Below are 20,369 nucleotides of genomic sequence, written 5' to 3'. Positions count from 1 at the left end.
GGAAAGGCAAAAGCTGATACAGCTTGGCACCTGTGACGTCGCAACTCATTTCTACAGTTGAGTGAACTGGAGCAATGTGAAATAAAGTGTCTTGCTCAAGAACACAACATGCAGCCCGGTCCAGGATTCGAACTCACAACCTCGTGATCGTAAGATCGACACTCTAACCACTGAGCCATGCGCCTTCACTCTGAGCACTACTCAGTAGATATCATCACAATGCTTAATTTGCATTTTCCTACACACTGTATATATATATATATATATATATATATATATATATATATATATATATATATAATGTATGTGTGTGTGTATATTAAGCAATGAAATTCCAAGTTAGTCTGATTTTCATGTTTTATTATTTGCAATTTTTACAATTTTACAATACTGAAATAACTAGTGCTTTCATGCATTATGCAATCATCAGGTTTACGAGGGGGTACCAAAAAGAAACCGGAATTTTGCAATATTATTTAATTCACTTAGTTTTGCATGTTTATACTTTTATCCTTTTCAAAGTATTCTCCGTTTCAAGCAATACATCAGTCCAGATGCATTCTCCACTGTTTGAAGCAGTCCTGAAACTCTTGCGAAGTAATGCCTTTTAACACTGCCTTCATTTTTACTTCACCTCTTCCACATCTGCAAAATGTTTTCCTTTAAGGACTTTTTTCATTCAAGGGAACAAAAAATATTGCAGGGAGCAAGTGGGGTCATGCCATGTTTAGTCAAAAACTATCTCACACTCAAGGTGGTGTGTGCAGGTGCATTGTTGTGATGAAACTGTCACTCTCCATTTTGCCACAGGTTGGGATGGTTTCATCTCACTGTATATCGCAAATGTTTCAGAACTGCCAAGTAAAATGTCTGGTTAACAGTTTGACCAGGAGGAACTAATTTTCTGTGTGGACAATTCCTTTCACATCAATGAAACAAATCAGCATTATTTTGACACTGGTCATGGTGACATTGAATGCTTCCAGTGACTTGATTGCTGCTTCGTTTTTGGGTTGTAGCCATAACACCACCTTTCGTCACCAGATGTTCTTTCATTTCACGACACACATTCAGTCATGACTGCTTTCAATCTTCTTTGAGCAAGTTAGGCACAAATTTTGCTGCAACTCTTTCCATTCACAATTCCTTGCTCAAAATTCATTGGCAGGAGCTCCAGGACACGAGTCACATCAATAAGTTTGTCAATTGTTTGGTGACAGTCAGTCCTCCAAGGTCAGTTCATGAATTTTCATGATGTTAATGGTCACTCTGAACAAGGCTGGTCTTCAAGCAACAAGTGACCAGTCCTAAAGCATGAAAAACCATGTGTAAACTTGTGTTTTGCTCATGACAGCATCCTTGTAAGCTGTTTGAAGCATGACAACTGTTTTGACCACTGTTTTTTTCCAGCAGAAAACAGAATTTCACGGAAGCATGCTGTTCCTTTGTTTCAGCCATCACAAAAATCGATGAACAGGGGAGAAGCATTTCAAAACAAAAATGCACCATGTGACAGTACAATTTCACATGATGCCACCAGTCAGCAGACTGATGCCCAAGGGTTGCATCAAGTGGTTTCTAACAGTAGAAGCCTGAACCACAACAGGCTTGTCCCACAGAAAACGTTTCCTGTTACTTTCGGGTAACCCTTCGTATGTAGTGACAATTGTGTTCCACAATTGATAACTGTTGTCAATTGTGGAACATGACAGCCACGACATAAACCTGATGACTGCATAATGCATGGAAGTACTAGTTTATTTCAATATTGTAAAATTGTAAAAATTGCAAATAACAAAATGTGAAAATCAGACTAAGTTGGAATTTCATAGACTGATATATTCTTCTATACACAATCATACAAACTCAGATAATATATATATATATATATATTTATAAAGATACAAAAATGGGACAAGAACGCAAAACATCCAGACAGTTAGGTGATACAAAAAAGGGACAACAAAACATTCAGACAGATGAATACATTCTAAAAATAAACAATCGCATCCTCAAAAATCTCAAAGCTAATAGATAATGCATGATTAATTAAAAAAAAACATTGTATATAATAAGCATTACATTTGATTGCTAAAGGTATAAATCATCATCATCATTTAACATCTGCTTTCCATGCTAGCATGGGTTGAACGATTTGACAGAGGACTGGCGAACCAGATGGCTACACCAGGCACCAATCTGATCTGGCAGAGTTTCTACAGCTGGATACCCTTCCTAATGCCAGTACAGCAATGCTGGTAACGATCACACTCAAATGGGGCATTTTATGTGCCACCGGCACAGAAGCCAGTCAGCTGCTCTGGCAGCGATCACGCTCGGATGGTGCTCTTAGTGCTCCACTGGCACGGATGCCAGTCATCGAATTTGCGAATTTGATTTGATTTCGATTTCACTTGCTTCAACAGGTCTTCGCAAGCAGAGTTTAGTGTCCAATGAAGGAAAGGTACGCATGAGTGGGCTGGTTACACCCCTGGCAGAGGCCACGGGTTATGGTCTGACTTGTCTTGCCGGGTCTTCTCACGCACAGCATATTTCCAAAGGTCTCGGTTACTAGTCACTGCCTCGGTGAGGCCTAATGTTTGAAGGTCGTGCTTCACCACCTCATCCCAGGTCTTCCTGGGTCTACCTCTTCCACATGTTCCTTCAACTGCTAGGGTGTGACACTTTTTCACACAGCTATCCTCATCCATTCTCGCCACATGACCATACCAGCACAATCATCTCTCTTGTACATCACATCTGATGCTTCTTAGGCCCAACTTTTCTCTCAAGGTACTTACACTCTGTCGAGTATTCACACTGACATTACACATCCAGCAGAGCATACTGGCTTCATTCCTTAAGATAAATGACTGGGGGCTGTAAACTACAGGTAGATATATGGCTGAGAACTATAAACTAGTTAAATACATTAATTACTGAGAACTATGAATTACAATTACATACACCAGTTATTGAGGACTGCAAGCTATATATAGATAAATACAAACATTGAGAAATGTATGCTATAGACAGATACGTGATTAGAAGTGACGAACTATAGATGCATATCTGTCCACCACCCATATCATGTTACTCCCTCTTCTGAATCATGATGTCTGAGTACGGAAGGACCGCTTCATATGTCAGTATCTGATCAGCCGTCTACTTGCCCCCACCTAAGCTGTTTACTATCACTATTACTCCCTCTCTTTCACCCACATCTATCATTCTCTTTCCATGGCCATCTCAACTATCCATCACCAATGATCTTCCATACTAACTCACACTACCTCCCCCTTCCATATCATTAACCACCACTCCTCTACCATGGGTCACTCTTAACTGACATCCTCATACTCACTCATCATTCCTACATCTATCAGTAGCTCTCTCTCTCTCTTCTATCTGCTACTACTCTCTTTCTCTCTTCACTACACATTACACCTCTAGCACTATCCTATTTCTCCTTGCACTTCTGCTAATAACCTCCTTCTCACCCACATCCCTCTTTTGCAAATGCTCTCTCTTCTGAATGAATGGAGACAACATAGAACAATGATGCCCTGTGACACAGCAAACTCACAAGTACTGGTGTTATGATAAAGTTCATCCAGTACACTTGGTCAAGTGGTGGACACAAGGAGACATAAGGTTGAGAGTACTCCTAGTTTTGCTTCAGTAAGGATATAAGAACTTCTTTAGTGTTGCTGATGCACTAAATACACTTGGTAAAGTGGTTACCAGATATGTGGAGACATTATAGGGAGAAGGGGTCTTCTTAGTCATGGCGAGAGCATGACAACTTCTCTGGTGTTGGTGTCAAGAGAAAAAAAACTACACCTAGTATTTGGTAAAGTGGTTGCTGTTTGAAAGAACAGCCAACTATAGAAATCATGTCAAATGGAAATGGATAAGGGAGGCAAAGTCCCATGGACAAGCTTAGGGGAGTAGTAGCATTAAAGTGGAACTGAATAGAAGTGAGATGATCATTCAACCCATGGAAAGTGGACATATAAAGGTAATAACAACAATGATGATGATAATGTAGCAAACTCATAAGAGGCGGAGAGAGAATGTAAGTTTGTTTGCCTGAACATGAGAAATTATTGATTTCTCATTGGTTAAAAATTACTGCCCACATGCGAATTATGAACTTCGTTGAAGAAATCTTTCACGGGGTTACGGTTCTATGATTCGTGTATGAGTAGTTACAAAATCCCTGATTTTCGGCAAAATCTCCAGTGATCGTTGGATGTTACTAAAGTCCACGACACTCACCCTTTTGAGTATAGGCTAATATATATGCCATGTTCAATACTCAAATCCGACAATATTGAATTGTCGTGAAACCTTATAGTTAGAATGAGAAATTAGTTAATATAAAATTTAACTCGTAATTCTCTACGACGAATTGATTTGGTTTCTAAATTTCTATAAATGTAAAAAAATGTATATAATAAATTAATGTAGAAACTTAATTCCTTTTACTTCTCGTTTCTTTCAACTTGTTGAATTTATTTCTGTATATTAATGAAACTGTATTTTTTTATGTGTAACGGTCAAAAAAATATAATCTAAATCTTCAACATACATGTACGTAATGAACGCACGTTCAGCGTCTTGGTATGATACATCATAACATTGACGCAGCCTAAACTAAGATTTATGCTTAGTGATAAATACTTATAATTAAGTTATAAGTAACGAGATTATCATTATAGCTTTTAGTTAATAAACAATAATATTTGTTATAACTTACGAATGAAAACATTGTAAATAAAGATATAGTATATTTCACACTTCAACGACCTGTTGTGATAACCAAACACATAAAAATAAAATACATAAATGATTGTGCAGTATAAATTATAGATACATAAATGATTAAGAACTGTAAACTATAGATAAGTGACAGGGACTACAAACTACAGGTAGACACATAGATGAGAACTCTATATAAATTATAGATATATGAATAATTGAGAAGTATAAACAACAGATACACAAAATATTGTGACAGTAATCTATAGAGAGACAATTGGGGACTATAAGCTATACATAGATAAATGATGGAGAAATACAAACAGCAGATCAGTAGACAATTCTAAACTTTAAACTATAAATAGATAAATAATTGGAGATTATAAATTACAGATACATAAATGAACAGGAACTATGGAACTGTAAGCTTCATTTAGTTATTGGGACTGTAAACTATAGATAGAAGTAGATTAATTGGGGATTATAGGCTACAGATAAATAAACGATCAAGAACTATAAAGTATAGACTGGGAATTATAAACTATAGAAACATACAGTTCTATATTTAAGAGATGAGGAATTATTTACATTATTTACATTTGGCGGATATTTGTCCTCATCTTTTTTGTTGTTAACACAACGTTTCAGCTGATATACCCTCCAGCCTTCGTCAGGTGTCTTGGGGAAATTTCGAACCTGGGTTCTCATTCCTAACGATGTTACTATTATTATATTATTATTATTATTATTACTATTATTAATCAGGTCGCTGCCGTGAATCGAACTCGGAACCTTGGGGTTAGTAGCCCGCGCTCTTAACCACGGGCATATGGCGTAGTGGTTAAGAGCGAGGGCTACTAACCCCAAGGTTCCGAGTTCGATTCACGGCAGCGACCTGATTAATAATAGTAATAATAATAATATAATAATAGTAACATCGTTAGGAATGAGAACCCAGGTTCGAAATTTCCCCAAGACACCTGACGAAGGCTGGAGGGTATATCAGCCGAAACGTTGTGTTAACAACAAAAAAGATGAGGACAAATATCCGTCAAATGTAAATAATGTATAGAAACATAAATGAGAACAATAAACTGCAGATACTTATATGATTTGGAATTAGCGACAAATGAATGAAAACCATAAATATCATTGGTTCATTTTATGTCTATATTTCCATGCTAGCATGGGTAAGATGAAAACATAAGATTTAGGCATAATTTTACAGTTAGTTGCCTTCTCAGCAATTCTTATGTGTTTTTAAGTTAGACAGTTTTTTAATTGCACTTGCCATTAAGAGTGTAGAACTACCAGAGGATTTGTTGATGACACTGTCCCTACTTAAGAACAGAATATAAACATATATTCAGGCATGAAAAACATGAAGAAACACACAAGCGTGACAGGCTTTGTACAATTTCTATCTACCAAATACTCTCACAAGGAAGTAATTGGTTGGCCTAAGCCTACGGAAGACACTTGTCAATAGTGCTGCACTTTGGCATTGAACCCAAACCTACATTATTACAAAGTATACAACCATGCCTGTACCTATTTCTTTAACTATACAACCATGCCTGTACCTATTTATAGATACATTAAATGATTTGGAATTATAAACAAAGATAAATAAGTGAGTGACAATCAAAAGTGATGATATTTTATTGAATTACTTTCATTAGTGATGTATATAAAATATGTTTTCTGGCAAGATGAATATTTTGCAAAAGAAATATACTGAGATGAATGTCAATGATGATGGATGGTAATAAGATACTGTTACTGAGAGGCAGCTAACTTGTCTCCATGTCAGGATCTTTTTTATACAAAGGATTAGGGATATCTCTTCGAATTTCATAAATCTGGAAAAAAAAAAAATACACAAGAAAGTGAAAAGTAATAATTAATAAAATATTTTAATTTGGCATGGTTTCAGGTTTGGTTTCACAATACAAGTAATCTTGGATAAGTTTTCTGTAGCTCCAGGTTGACCTGTGAGTGAAATTGGTAGAGGGAAACTGCAGAAAGCTTCTTGTGCATGTGTGTTTAATAAATGGAAGACATAATTCTACCAAAAAGCACAAAAGATCTCTAAATTTACCATAACTTATTTATATATTAGAAGGTAGCAACATCACTGAGTATGAGGGCAGCCAACTTGGTAGAGTTCATTCCTCTCTATGTAGTGTATCCAAGGTAATTTTGATTGGTAGAGTCCATTCAATGCTATCATGTAAGTGTACACTACAAATCAAATTAACTTGGTACAACCAACTGCTCAACAATCTACAGCTACCCATACTATGCTACTGCTTAAAGCACTGAGTTACAACTGTAGTACATATTATTGATGAACTAGAATATCTGGTTCTTAGATATTTTGGTCATAGACAGATTATGAACAATTTATTTATTATTATGGATGGGTTCCAACCTGGGCCATTATGTTCAATGACCACAAATTAATATGAACAAATGACCTCTTAATTTGTTCTCCATTACCCTATCAACTCAATCCACCCTCTCTTTCATTAATTAAATAATTACCTTTATTGTGAAATATTTAGAAATATATACAGATTTAGCTACCTGCTAGTTTTTCATAATATTTTTCTAATTAGGTATGTTTCCTCAACTTTGCAGCAAGATATATGAATTTAATTGTATAATTGGATTAATTAGTATTTAAATTTGATAGCATAAGTATCGTGAAAGAAAAGATAGCAGTGTATTTATATGAGGGTAAGTCATGAGTTGGTATCAATATCAAAAGAATAATGGAAATTAATTAAATATTTCGGTATTAATCATTGCACAATGATTAACATAGTCCAGTAGTGTATCCACACAGACACGAACACACTCAATGAACTTGGCAGTGGTTGGATTGGGGCTATAGTAGCAAACATTTGCTCAAGGTGCTCTGTAGTAGGACTGAACCAAAAACCGTGAGGTTGCGAAACGAATTTCTTAACCACATAGCCACGCCTGCACTTGAATTATTATTGATAAAGTACCTGGGAAATGAGTATCTGTATGAATTGGAAGAGACTTCAAAGGGAAGTAGGAAGGAAGACAAGCTTACCTGAATATAACTTTCAGAGAGAGTAATCATTTGAGGTAGAATATCAGCAACATGTAAATCTTGAAGCTCAAACCATTTCCCAGTTCCCTGAAGGGAATTAAATAAGAGTCATTATTTAAATCCACAATGTTGAAGGGTTTTAAACAGACATGAAGATTTGCAAGGTATGACAGAGTATGTTGAAGGCTGACTTCTGGACCCTGAACCTAACAGAGATGACAAAAAAGACTGGGATGGTTAGTGATGTGCAGTTCTTGAGAAGACCTACCCAACTTGGCAAAACTAAGTTCTGGAAGTGTTTTTTTAGTGTGTGTGGGTATGCATGCCAACATCGTCTCCTTCATTGGACACGAAACTCAGCTTGCAAAGACTTATTGGGGCAAGCGAAAGCGAAATTGTGATGGCACCTGTGCCCAGCATCGCCTTTCTGGCACTTGTGCCCGCGGCATGTGTAAGGACTTTCGAGCGAGGTCGTTGCCAGTGCCCCTGGACTGGCTCTTGTGCGGGTGGCACATAAAATACACCATTTTGAGCGTGGCCGTTGCCAGTACCGCCTGACTGGCCTTCGTAGGATTTTTGAGTGAGATCATTGCCAGTGCTCCTGGACTGGCACATAAAATACACCATTTTGAGTGTGGCCGTTGCCAGTATCGCCTGACTGGCCTTCGTGCCGGTGGCACGTAAAAGCACCCACTACACTCTCTGAGTGGTTGGCGTTAGGAAGGGCATCCAGCTGTAGAAACTCTGCCAAATCAGATTGGAGCCTGGTGTAGCCATCTGGTTTCACCAGTCCTCAGTCAAATCGTCCAACCCATGCTAGCATGGAAAGCGGACGTTAAATGATGATGATGATGATGATGATATATATATATATATATATATATATATATATAGGGTGAGCCAAAAGTGACGCACCAATAAACTCCAGTATTGTCAGACATGCTTCAATTTTGCTAAAATTGAATAAAATAAAAAATAATGAATACACATGTACTTGTACATGATGAATAAAATAAATGATAATAATAATAATAGCATGTAAATTGTTTGGGTGCGTGACTTTTGGCCCACTCTGCACACCAGGACCTTTGCCCAATTCTCCCCTGAAGAGACCCTCACCGCCCTTCATCTATCTAACTGCAGTTTTTCTCACTTCCGAAACCATTTCACTTGATATCCATTCCTTATCCTTAATACTGTCCTTCCCACCCACATTTTATACTGAACCCCTCCTCACCTCCTGAACCACTAAATCCTGTCACCTACTCCATGTCTCTCACCCCCCCTATGCATTAAGACTGCCTCTCCCTTCCCCCCACACTCTTGCAGCCTACCCACATTTATCATCTCTTTCATCTTTCTCCTGTCTATGTTATCATCATTACTATTCTATTCTTTACACATATTATCACAGGTAATGTTCCACCTTTCATCCCTCTCCAATCCCTACAGTCGTCACCTACTCTTCCCAATATTCCCAACTTATCCATTCAACACTTGTTCCTCATTCCTTATACAGGGTGTCCACAAAGTCTGGGTACACGGAGTAAATAATAATTTCTTAAAGTATGTGTTAATCCCCATGTGGGTACATGGAGTAAATAAGATCATAACATAAACAATCAAATATAAGAAATAATAATTTCTTAAAGTATGTATTAATCCCATGTACCCAAACTTTGTGGACACCCTGTATTCACCCCTTCATCTTTTCTCCACTTCTCACTCTTCCAAATACTTTTGCGATCTCTGCTCACATTCTTGGTTTTTCTGCCCCCATTCACTTCTGCTTATCTTCTACCTTGAGAGTTCACACAGACGCCTCATCACCCCTATTTTTATTTTTTCTTTGCTCCACCTTGACCATCCCTACTCATTTTTCTATAATGTGAGTAACCATGTGGACCCTCTAGTGCAATAAACCTATTTTGCTATAGCCCTTTCTCCAAACATGAAGCCACCTCTCTCGACATTTGTAGTCTTACACATTGCAAGGTGATTTCACTTGAGGTGGAGGCATGAAAAAAGCAACCATTATATGTTCTGAAGTAGTTGGTGTCAGGAAGGGCATCTAGCTATAGAAACCATGTCAAATTAGACAGTGGAGCATGTTGCAGTTCTTGAACTCAGATCATTTCAAACAGTTCAACCCATGCCAACAAAGAACAAGGACATTAAATGATGATGATGATAACAATGATGAACATTACATGGAGAAACTGAATATGACATATGCTACAGTAAAGGAATAACGAAGTGTGAAAAACATTACATGGAGTGACAGAGTATAACAAATATTTTTATGAGGTCAAGCAACTGCTTAGATGCTGTTGCAAGTTGTACAGGATGGTGACTGGATCAAGCACAGCAGTATTCTCTCCACACCTACTAAAACATTTCGTCATTAAACACTTATTAAAAACCTACATGCATAATAATTTACCTTATGTAAGATGTGTACCCGATATGTTCCTTTATCAGATCCAGATTCCCCTTCATGAACAATGTTTGCGATGAGATCATATGTGGTGTAGGGATGTTTCACCCGTATTTCAGGCGTCAGCAAATCTCCAAAGTCAATATTTCTAGAACAGAAATAATAATTATATAGAGAAAGTATTTGTGAACAGAGAAAACTACTTTTTGAGTGAAGTTTAACAACAAATCTGAATAAACATCTTCTGTTAGTCATAAATCATAACACTACACTGATAAAAAAAAAGATTGTGTTCTGTCAGTTGTAAATCAAAATTCAGTCTTAACACTGCACTGACGAGGTATATTAATGTAGATTGTGATCTATACTGGTCCTGAATCCTAAGACTGCATAGATAGAAGAAATTAACAGAGTTTCTGTCAGCTATAAATCTGTGTGTGATCTCTATCAGCCATAGATCATAACACTGCATTGATGGAGAAGATAAATGGAGCTTGTAATTTCATTCATTTAACAACAAAGCAAAATTTCTATCGTTAAGTTTTAGTTAATGAGAAGGTTTTACAAACATCATACATCTTTATGCAATTATGCCACAAATAGTAGTTAAGCCCTAGGAACCTTAACCAATTTACTAAATTATGGATGTATTCTCATAAAATGTGTATGTGTGTTGTTAGCCCGTTAAGCACAGCTCCTTTTAATTGTTTCAGTCATTTGACTGCGGCGATGCTGGAGCACCACCTTTAGTCAAGCAAATCGACCCTAGAGCTTATTCTTTGTAAGCCTAGTACTTATTCTATTGGTCTCTTTTGCCGAACTGCTAAGTTACGGGGACATAAACACCCCAGCATCGGTTGTCAAGCGATGTTGGGAGGACAAACACAGATACACAAACACACACAGATATATATATATATATATATATACGACAGGCTTCTTCCAGTTTTCATCTACCAAATCCACTCACAAGGCTTTGGTCAGCCCGAGGCTATACCCAAGGTATAAGACACTTACCCAAGGTGCCATGTGGTGGGACTGAACCCAGGACCATGTGGTTGGTAAACAAGCTACTTACCACACATCATAAGATATGTAGCGATTGAAATGTTTCTATTATAAGGTTAAATTCTTGGATTATACATTTAGTTGCTCTGGAAAGTTCTCATAATAACAAATCAAAAATGGGTTTACAGCTGTCATTAGCAATTTTTAGCATTGCTAATCTGAATTTATGATTTTCTCTGCTCTTTCTATTCAAAAATTATGCATGCTACACTATTAACAATATGTTCTGAAGGAAGGCAAACTTGAAAAATTCACTCTCTCGAGAAATTTAACATTCCAAGAGAAAATGTTTCTATTTTACTATAACAGACACTAGCATTGGTATTAGCAAAACAAAAGGACCAATTGATACATAAATATTGAGTTTTAAGGACCCATGTAACACGAAAATAGAATTCAGATAAGACAAATTCATTCTAAAATATATATTTCTCTTCAATGCTGCATACTCCTCAGACAATGATGATGTTTCCAGTAGTGGAACACCCCATTCTAGTGAGATAATAGAGTATGTGATGTGAGGTAAACTTTTGCTTAGATCGTTGACAAACATGCCAAATGGTTAACTTATCAGGTGGCCTTTTTGATACCAACCTGCCAAAGACCAGTCCTGAGATGTAAAGTGCTTGTTTTAAAGTGAATCAAACTAAAATCTTCCATCAAAATTTTACATTAAATTATGCTCAAAACATCAAAGTTTATTTTACAAAATTGTTCATTATTTTCAAAATTAATTGAGACAAAAAGGTGGTGAGATAATAGAATTGTTACCATCATCATCATTTAGTGTCTATTGTGCATGCTGGCATAGGTTGGATGGTTTGACCAGGGCTAGCAAGCTGGAAGGCTGCACCAGCCTCCAGGCTGATTTGGCATGGTTTCTACAGCTGGATGGTCTTCCTAACACCAACCAGTCCAAAAGGATAATGGGTGCTTTTATATGCTATTTGCATGACACCAATATCTGCCATGATTGTGACTTTACTTGGCTCGATGGGTCTTCTTCTCATGCATGACATAATGCCAAGGTCTCGGTCATTCATCATTGCTTCTGTGAGGCCCAACACTCAAAAAGAGCTTTTCATGTGCCACTGGCATCGGCTACGTTGCCTCCGTGAAGACCAACGTTTGAAAGGTGCCAGTTACATGACACTAGCATTGGCCATGACTACAATTTCACTTAGCTTGATGGGTCTTCTCAAGCACTGCCACACCAAGTAAAATGTTTAGCAGCATTTCTTCTAACTTTTATGTTCTAAGTTCAAATGCTACATGGTTCAACTTTGCCTTTCATCCTTTCAGGGGCCAACAAAAGAAGTACCAGTTGAACTTTGGGCTTAATGTACTTTACTTAGCCAACAACCATGGAGAGAGAGAAGGGGAGAGAGAGAGAGAGAGAGAAATTGCTCAAACAGAAAAAGACATGTAGTGACTTACTTGATAGGAAAGTTTACAATGGTTGGATTTTTCTCAGAGACAAAATAATTTTTAGTGAATCGCTGAAAACAGAGCAAGTAATAAAGAATCAGCATCACAGATAAATATGACTACTATTGTTGACTAATACTGTAGATTTTGCTGCTCAACCCTAGTTCAACCCGACCAAGCAGTCCTGTGGCAAGAAGGGAGTTGACTGAATGACTGAAACACACAAATCCATCTTCCCAGTTACACCATGGCTTTGTCCAGCTGAGGCTTCAAACTACAAAACTCCACCAACAAATGCAGAGGAACTGCCCACTGACCAAGTCTGTCGTGTCAGATTTCAGTGAGGACATCATCAAGATGTACAGGTGTATACAGAAATAGACTGGACAGTGGACAATAATATTGTAACAGCTGCATAATGTAATAAGAAACAGAAATCACTCAAGAGTCCTACATCTTGAGCCTCTAGTAATGCAACAAAGCAGCCTATAATGAGTCAGCAGGACAATCTCTAATGAATCAAAGGAAGGTCACACTGGCTGCAAGAAAGAGTAGCCAAATCTCCCTTAATCCAGAAAAAGGACATACTGGATAATGTAATTCAAAGTACACTAGGACTGAAGAAAGAAGGTGGGATGGTCATGGTTAGAATGGAATGGCTTTGATGATCAGCTTGAGCAGAGTTGACGAGGGGTTAAACAACAAATATAAAATGTGGCTTACACCAACAAAAGAACCCCAATTGAGTTTCTCGTCCTGCTAGAAATAATAACTAAATTTCTCAGAATTCACTTCCTACAACTTTAAAAAAAGAGTCACACTGTAATATGGTTTAAAACAGGGCTGACCAACCTGAGGGCTGCAGGCCACAGACTTTTATCTTGCAGCTTGCTTGATACTTTCTTGAAATGGATTTATTTAAACAAACATTTAAAAAATTTTATCAAAAATTAAAATGTGTTATGGAAAGTAATGAAGAAAGATACTAGTTTTTGCAACGATAATATTTCATGTTGAATCAACGATCATTCATTCATTATTGTAATAACAGCATGAGAAAGCAAAATGCTTTCAATTCTGTCAGTGTACAAGTGGCCCTCAAAAAACTCCCTGTGATTGAAGTGGCCCACAATATAATTTGAGTTGGCCAGGCCTGGTTTAAAGATATACTAAATATGAGAAAGGAAGAAAAAACGGGATGGTGACAACTAAATCATCTTTGGTCATGTATATACTCAATCAGGGTTAACCGTATTCTCAAAATCAAGGACAGCAGATTAAAATTGGTTTTAACATTTCTTTTTTTTTTGGTTTCAATGTGTTTTTGTTTTTTTTAACAAAGTAGAGTGAAATTAGATAGCATGTTGATAGAGGAAAGCTATTATTGTTGTTGATAAACACTTGGTCAGCTTTGTTCAAGTTACAGCCAAAAACCATTCTAACCATGGACATCCTGTCTTTTTTATCAAGCTACTATAGAAAATCATTCCAACCACGATCATCCTGTCTTTTTTAAGTGTTCCTAATACAGTGCATCTAGTATCACATTATTCTATTTCCATTAAAGACAGTAGAATGTGATTTGATGGAGATTTGACTGCTATTTGTAACTGGACAAGAGACTAATAGAATACCTCGTTTGGCTTGTCAACATAGAAAAGAAGATGATGCTGATAATGGTTATAATGACAATAAATAATGATGAGTGTGTGTGCCAGTAATGATAAATAGATATTTACCTTGTGTCTACCTAACAAAAAAGAAACACCATAAGCTTGTCTACAAAGTTCTACATGCATGAATAAATTCTAAACAATAACATAATCCCAAATTTAATCATTAAAATTTTTTTTTCAAAAATACCTTTCCATAATAACCAACTACAAAAACCTAATTACTCCACTGCCCAAGATAATTTTAACTCAACAGAGACTATATAACGGCAAGACTAATGTACCGCAGTCTGATAATGGCTTAGCTGACTGAAACTTTGAAGTCACTGTCTATAACATTCTTGTATAAGAATAATAAATATTTACCTTGACATAGAGGATAATATAAGGTGGCAACTTGAAAATTTTGAATCTCTTCATTGTAGAGTCTTTATAGGTTTTATATTCTTTTTCTGTGATGCCATTGAATTTGGCAAGAATGTTAGCCAAAGGAACCTGCGGAATGATATTTTCACGTAAGTCGTCAGGATAGAGTGGAGGTGCAGGCAGGTCACAAGTCAGATACAGAAACTGAGTATCTTCTGCCGTTTCTGTAAAATATAAAATGGTAAAACATGACAGATGAAGACACTGAAATATATAATATGTTTTGGAAATCGTAGGTGAACATTGCCAAATAACGATCTTATTAACCAAATAGTGGCTGAATACCCAATTTGCTATAGCTCAAGTTATACATGACATGTTGCCTTGAGTAAATAAACAAATCTCTTGTTTATTTTATTATCATTACTATTCTACTAATCTTCACACATATTATCATAGGTCATGCTGAACCTTTTGTCCCTATATAATCTCAACAGTTGTCACCTACTCTATATCTCCTACTTATCATCCATTCAATGCTGTTCTGTATTCCTTATATTCACCCCCTCATCCTTTCTCCATCTCTCACTATCCCAAACACTTTTGCAACCTCAGTCCATCAAGTCTTGGTTTTGATACCCCCCATTCACTTCTACCAGGTTTCAGAGCAGTGAGTATTGTTTGTTCTGGTGTACAAAATAACCCTTCTTGTGAAGGTATCATGACAAAATGCACCTAGTACATTGTAGTTGATGAATGAGTCAAAAAAGCATAGGTTTCAGATTTGAGAGGGTCTTTTAGTCTTGTCTTGCTAAGGGCATGACAACCTCTCTAGTGCTGGTGGTATAATAAAGAGTGTAAAGTGGTTGGCAAATGGGTGGAGAAAGTGAAGGGACAAGATGACCCATCACTCAAGAACAAGACAACCTCTCTAATGCTGGTTGCATAAACTGCACTCAGTACATTCAGTGAAGTGGTTGATGATAGGAAGCGCATCCACCACAAAAACTAAGCTGAAAATGATACTTATAATTCTCTAATCTGCTTAAGAATAGCATGGCTCCTAATAAGTGCTGACTTGAACTGTGATAACCTACTCAACGCAACAAGGAAAGTAGACATACGATGATGATGGTGTGATAAAGGAGTAAAAAAAGTTATGTAGTCTAGAAATCATATTTGAACAATGTGTCAAACGGATATTTAACATAGGTCCGATTTGAAATCACAAAAGGGGCTGCTGATAGAGTGGTCAGTTAAGATTCATTCAACCCAATATATATTGTGAGAGGTAGGTCGTCTCTGCTAATGCGTGTTTTTTTTTTTACTCCAGATGTACTAACTACATAGTTACTTACAAGAAAAAGAAAAATGTATTAAATTTCAGTGTAGTGGTACTTTTGATACAAAACCCATATAATGAACAGAAACAAACCATCTGAGGTACACTCCTCACAGCCAAGTGGTCCTCAGAAACTTCAAATTCCAAGTCTAATTTAAATTGAAATCATTCTACAATTTCAACTGAAATTGCAGCATTGGGATAAACACAACAACAACCAGGAAATTACGAAATACAAAATTGATATCATCCTTCAATAATAAAATCAACTGTTTTGACTTTGCATGATAAGAGCTAGCTATCAGTGGATGATTAGCACTGTTGATTTGCCAAAACAGTATTCACGATAGCTGAATGAACTAGGACCAAGTAGCAATCAGTAAACATGATTAATTTTTGTTAAACTTGCTATATCTTTTACAGTGGATGTTCTTGTAAATATATTAATTAATGAACTAACAAAAATATTAATTAAAAATTCTTTACATAATATTCCTGTCAATGTAATTAGTTTTAATTGTTAAGAGCTTACCTTGGTACTCTTCCATCTGGAGTAGCTTCTCTTTTTCTTCTTCTTTCTGAAATAGGAAGTTTACACAACTTAATAACAATCCTTTCTACTATAGGCACCAGGCCTCAAATTTTCGGGAAGGGGGCTAGTTGATTACATCGACCCCTGAGTTCAACAGATATTTATCGTATTGACCCCACAAAGGATAAAAGGCAAAGTCAACTTCAGCAGAATATATATATATATATAAGGTCCTTATACGCACCTCTTATTCTGTCATCAGTGTAATGCACATTTTCTTTGACATATATGTGTGTCTGTGTGTAGTTTCTACATCTGGATGCCCTTCCTAATCCTGACCATTTTACACTTGTGAGGCCACCAAGTAATTTGCAAGATGCAAGACAAGATCCCTTGAATGAGTGAAGTAGTAAAGGAAGTGGTTTTGTGCCAGGTGTTGAAAGGCTAAAGTATGATAGAGGGACAAGAACAGGTGTCTTGTAGCACAAGAGATACATGGCTACTCCAGTTTGGAGGAGAGAAAAGATGGTGATGAGGTGTCAGAGTGTATCCACAAGGTACAAGAAGGTGAGTATGAGAGAAGAGGGATCGAGGATCAGAGAGAGAGAGAGAGTGACAAATAGAGATGGGTATAGAGATGAATGCAGTGAATGGTGAACACAGGTGGCAATGTGGTAAATGATGAATAGCAGCTTAGGAGAGAAAGATGATGAAAATAAAAGTGGTTTAAAAAAAAAAAAAGAGGAGGTGATAAGTGGCAGTACAAAAAGGGGTGTGGAGAGTAGCAGTGTTATAAATTGATAGACAGATGAGAAATAGGAAGATAATGTCAAAGGGAGAGGGACAGATATAGAGGACTAAAGTACACAGGAATATGAGTAAGGAACAAAAGTGGGTGAAGAGATGGCTGTCAAGGGAGATCAGAGAACAAGGAACCTTAATGAAGGCTTAGGAACAAATGCTAAGTAGAGTGGTTTACTATTGGCGAAACACTTCTCCTGCAGTTAGTTGCCTTACTAGAAAGAGGGCATCAGTAGTACTTCTTCTTTGCACATAATCAAACTGCATCTCATTTAAGCTCTCTTCTCAATTAGTTGAGTTCTAACTCTTTCTCGAAGTTTCACAACTTGGTCCTGCAATTTGATACCTCTGTAATTACTTCCCTCTAAAGCATCGTCTTTACCCTGACTGTTATGCCTCTACACCAATTATTGGGTATGACACTTGCTTGGACAACCTAATTAACTATACAGGTAACAAAGGCTTTATCCCACTAAGTCAGGTTTTTTAAACTTCCAAGTTATTAATCCAAAACAGAATATTTGTGACTGTCTGGCTGATGTTAATTGTGAGCATAACTCATGATCCTCAGATAAACAATATTAACCTTTCAGAATTTAAACCAGCCATATCCAGCCCAAATACTTTATGTGTTTTATGTTCCAGCCTATCATACCTACCCTACAATGTCATTCTAAAAAAACAATGACAAGTGAAATCGAAATCGAGTTAAATTTGACGTCTGGCACCCATGCCAACGTCATCTTCCTCATTGGACATGAAACTCAGCTTGCGAAGACTTATTGGGGCAAGCGAAAGTGAAATTGTGATGGCACCTGTGCCCAGTGTCACCTTTCTGGCATTTGTGCCTGCGGCAAGTGTAAGGACTTTCGAGCGAGATCGATCGTTGCCAGTGCCCCTGGACTGGCTCTTGTGCGGGTGGCACATAAAATACAGCATTTTGAGCGTGGCCGTTGCTGGTACCACCTGACTGGCCTTTGTGCCGGTGGCATGTAAAAAGCACCCACTATACTCTCTGAGTGGTTGGCGTTAGGAAGGGCATCCAGCTGTAGAAACTCTGCCAAATCAGATTGGAACCTGGTGTAGCCATCTGGTTTCACCAGTCCTCAGTCAAATCGTCCAACCCATGCTAGCATGGAAAGTGGACGTTAAACGACGATGATGATGATCATCATCATCATCATCATCATCATCAAAATTTCAAAGCTACAAGATAATGCCTGATTAATTCAAAACAATGTTTATTTATAATAAACATTACATTTGATAGAATAATCTGCACACTAAAGGGTTAAAATATGAATTAAATTGATGAATATGGCAATGATAACAGTGTTTCAAACTGTAAACTTACCAAATCCAGTGGCGGAACTTTGCGAGAATAAACTGTCATTTTGCCACGAAAAGTTTTGTTGATGATGCTACTGGAAAGTTTTTTGTTTCCTCCCAAGGCAACGTGTAAAGCATTGAGGAACCAAGACATAAAATATACAGCATCACCTAGAATTATATGAAAAAAGAAAAAAAATAAACAAACAAAATGTATTGCATGACACAAAGGAATGAAACTGGAATCTGAAGAAACTAGAGATGTTTGTTTTGTTTTCATGTTTTCTTTAACCCTTTAGCATTTAAACCGGCCATATCAGACCAAAAGTATTCTGCCTATTCTATGTTCAAACTGGCCAGATCTGGTCTCTCACACCAACCCTACAATATGGTTTTAAAAATTAACAGCTACCTCATCAAAATCTCATAGCTACGAGATAATGCTTGATTAGTTCAAAACAATGTGGATAAAAAAGCATTAATTATGGCAGAATAATGTGAACACTAAAGGGTTGAAAAAGGGTCTGAAACAGCCAAACCCAACTTTGCTTTTGACTGACTGACACAGATAGAAAGAGAGTGAGAAGGTGGATGGATGGATGAATACACAAACAGACGGATGGATGGAGAGAATAGTGGTACATTGAAGGAAGAAGTCTAAGATACACCATGCCTGGAAAAGAAAAGTGTTAGTGATGATCATGACTAGAATGTGCTTAAACATAGGACTGCTCCATCAGATTCAACATGGAACTCAACAACAACAGAGAACTGATACACTGATACTAGCCTCAAAGCAATTCTGATTAAACAGCTTTATGATCATAGCCATTCCAACCTAATTTTTTTCACAAGTAATGTATCCTTTTATTTTTAAAGATAATATGGCAAGAAACGAGTGAGATTTGGGTGCTGTTTCTAACAGGCCAAGCAATCATACAGAGTTCCCTCTTATGAATTCATAGGACAAGTAGATACAGAAATTGTAGATTTATCAATTCACTGTTAAAGTGTATGTAGGTGTATATCAATATAGAAATGATGATGATAATAATAAATATAATGATAATACATAAGCACAATGTCACAAATTTGAGTGGGAAGGCTGACGAGGAGGACAATAGATTTTATTGACCCCTTTACTGGGCAGGTACCATATTCTACTGACCCTGGGAGGCTGAATAGCAAAATTGATTTTCAGTAGGATTTGAACTCAGAGTATAAAGAGTTGACATAATAACGGTTTCAAATTTTGGCATAAGATTAGCGATTTTAGGGGAAGGAAGAAGTCAATATTATTGACCCAGTGTATGACAGGTACTTGTTACTCCTTGCCTTCATTCCCAGCACATCACCAGTGCCTGACCTCCAACCTGTGGTAGAACCATCCGACCATGCATTGGCCTGATCAGCTACAGCTGAATGCACCACAACCCATCTTCTTCTCCCATGTGATGTCTCTGGTCTTTATTGACAACAACCGATGAACATTATTATAATTATCTTATCAAACCTGAAAGGATGAAAGGTCAATTTGACCTTGG

The 20,369-nt window shown here is 37.1% G+C and overlaps 1 protein-coding gene across 2 annotated transcripts in view; it reads right to left on the bottom strand.

Annotated features, from left to right (window-relative positions):
- Positions 1-6,398: 6,398 nt before the first annotated feature.
- LOC106880809 (ubiquitin carboxyl-terminal hydrolase 39) overlaps positions 6,399-20,369 on the bottom strand; it is a 29,621-nt gene continuing 15,650 nt past the window's right edge. For both annotated transcript variants that reach the window (XM_089355257.1, XM_014930934.3), the window contains exons 8-14: positions 18,851-18,996; positions 16,696-16,741; positions 14,822-15,045; positions 12,792-12,853; positions 10,293-10,434; positions 7,850-7,936; positions 6,399-6,626 (exon numbers count right to left, since the gene is read on the bottom strand). In XM_089355257.1, coding sequence (XP_089211383.1) covers positions 6,558-6,626; positions 7,850-7,936; positions 10,293-10,434; positions 12,792-12,853; positions 14,822-15,045; positions 16,696-16,741; positions 18,851-18,996 — 776 coding nt within the window. In that variant the 3' untranslated portion in view covers positions 6,399-6,557. The remainder of the gene's footprint in view (positions 6,627-7,849; positions 7,937-10,292; positions 10,435-12,791; positions 12,854-14,821; positions 15,046-16,695; positions 16,742-18,850; positions 18,997-20,369) is intronic.

Source organism: Octopus bimaculoides, chromosome 7, assembly GCF_046866305.1.
Source record: "Octopus bimaculoides isolate indiv1 chromosome 7, ASM4686630v1, whole genome shotgun sequence".
In the NCBI taxonomy this organism is placed as follows: Eukaryota; Metazoa; Mollusca; class Cephalopoda; order Octopoda; family Octopodidae; genus Octopus; species Octopus bimaculoides.
Note: the sequence above shows the minus strand (reverse complement) of the source record. Positions and strands in the feature narration are given on the sequence as shown.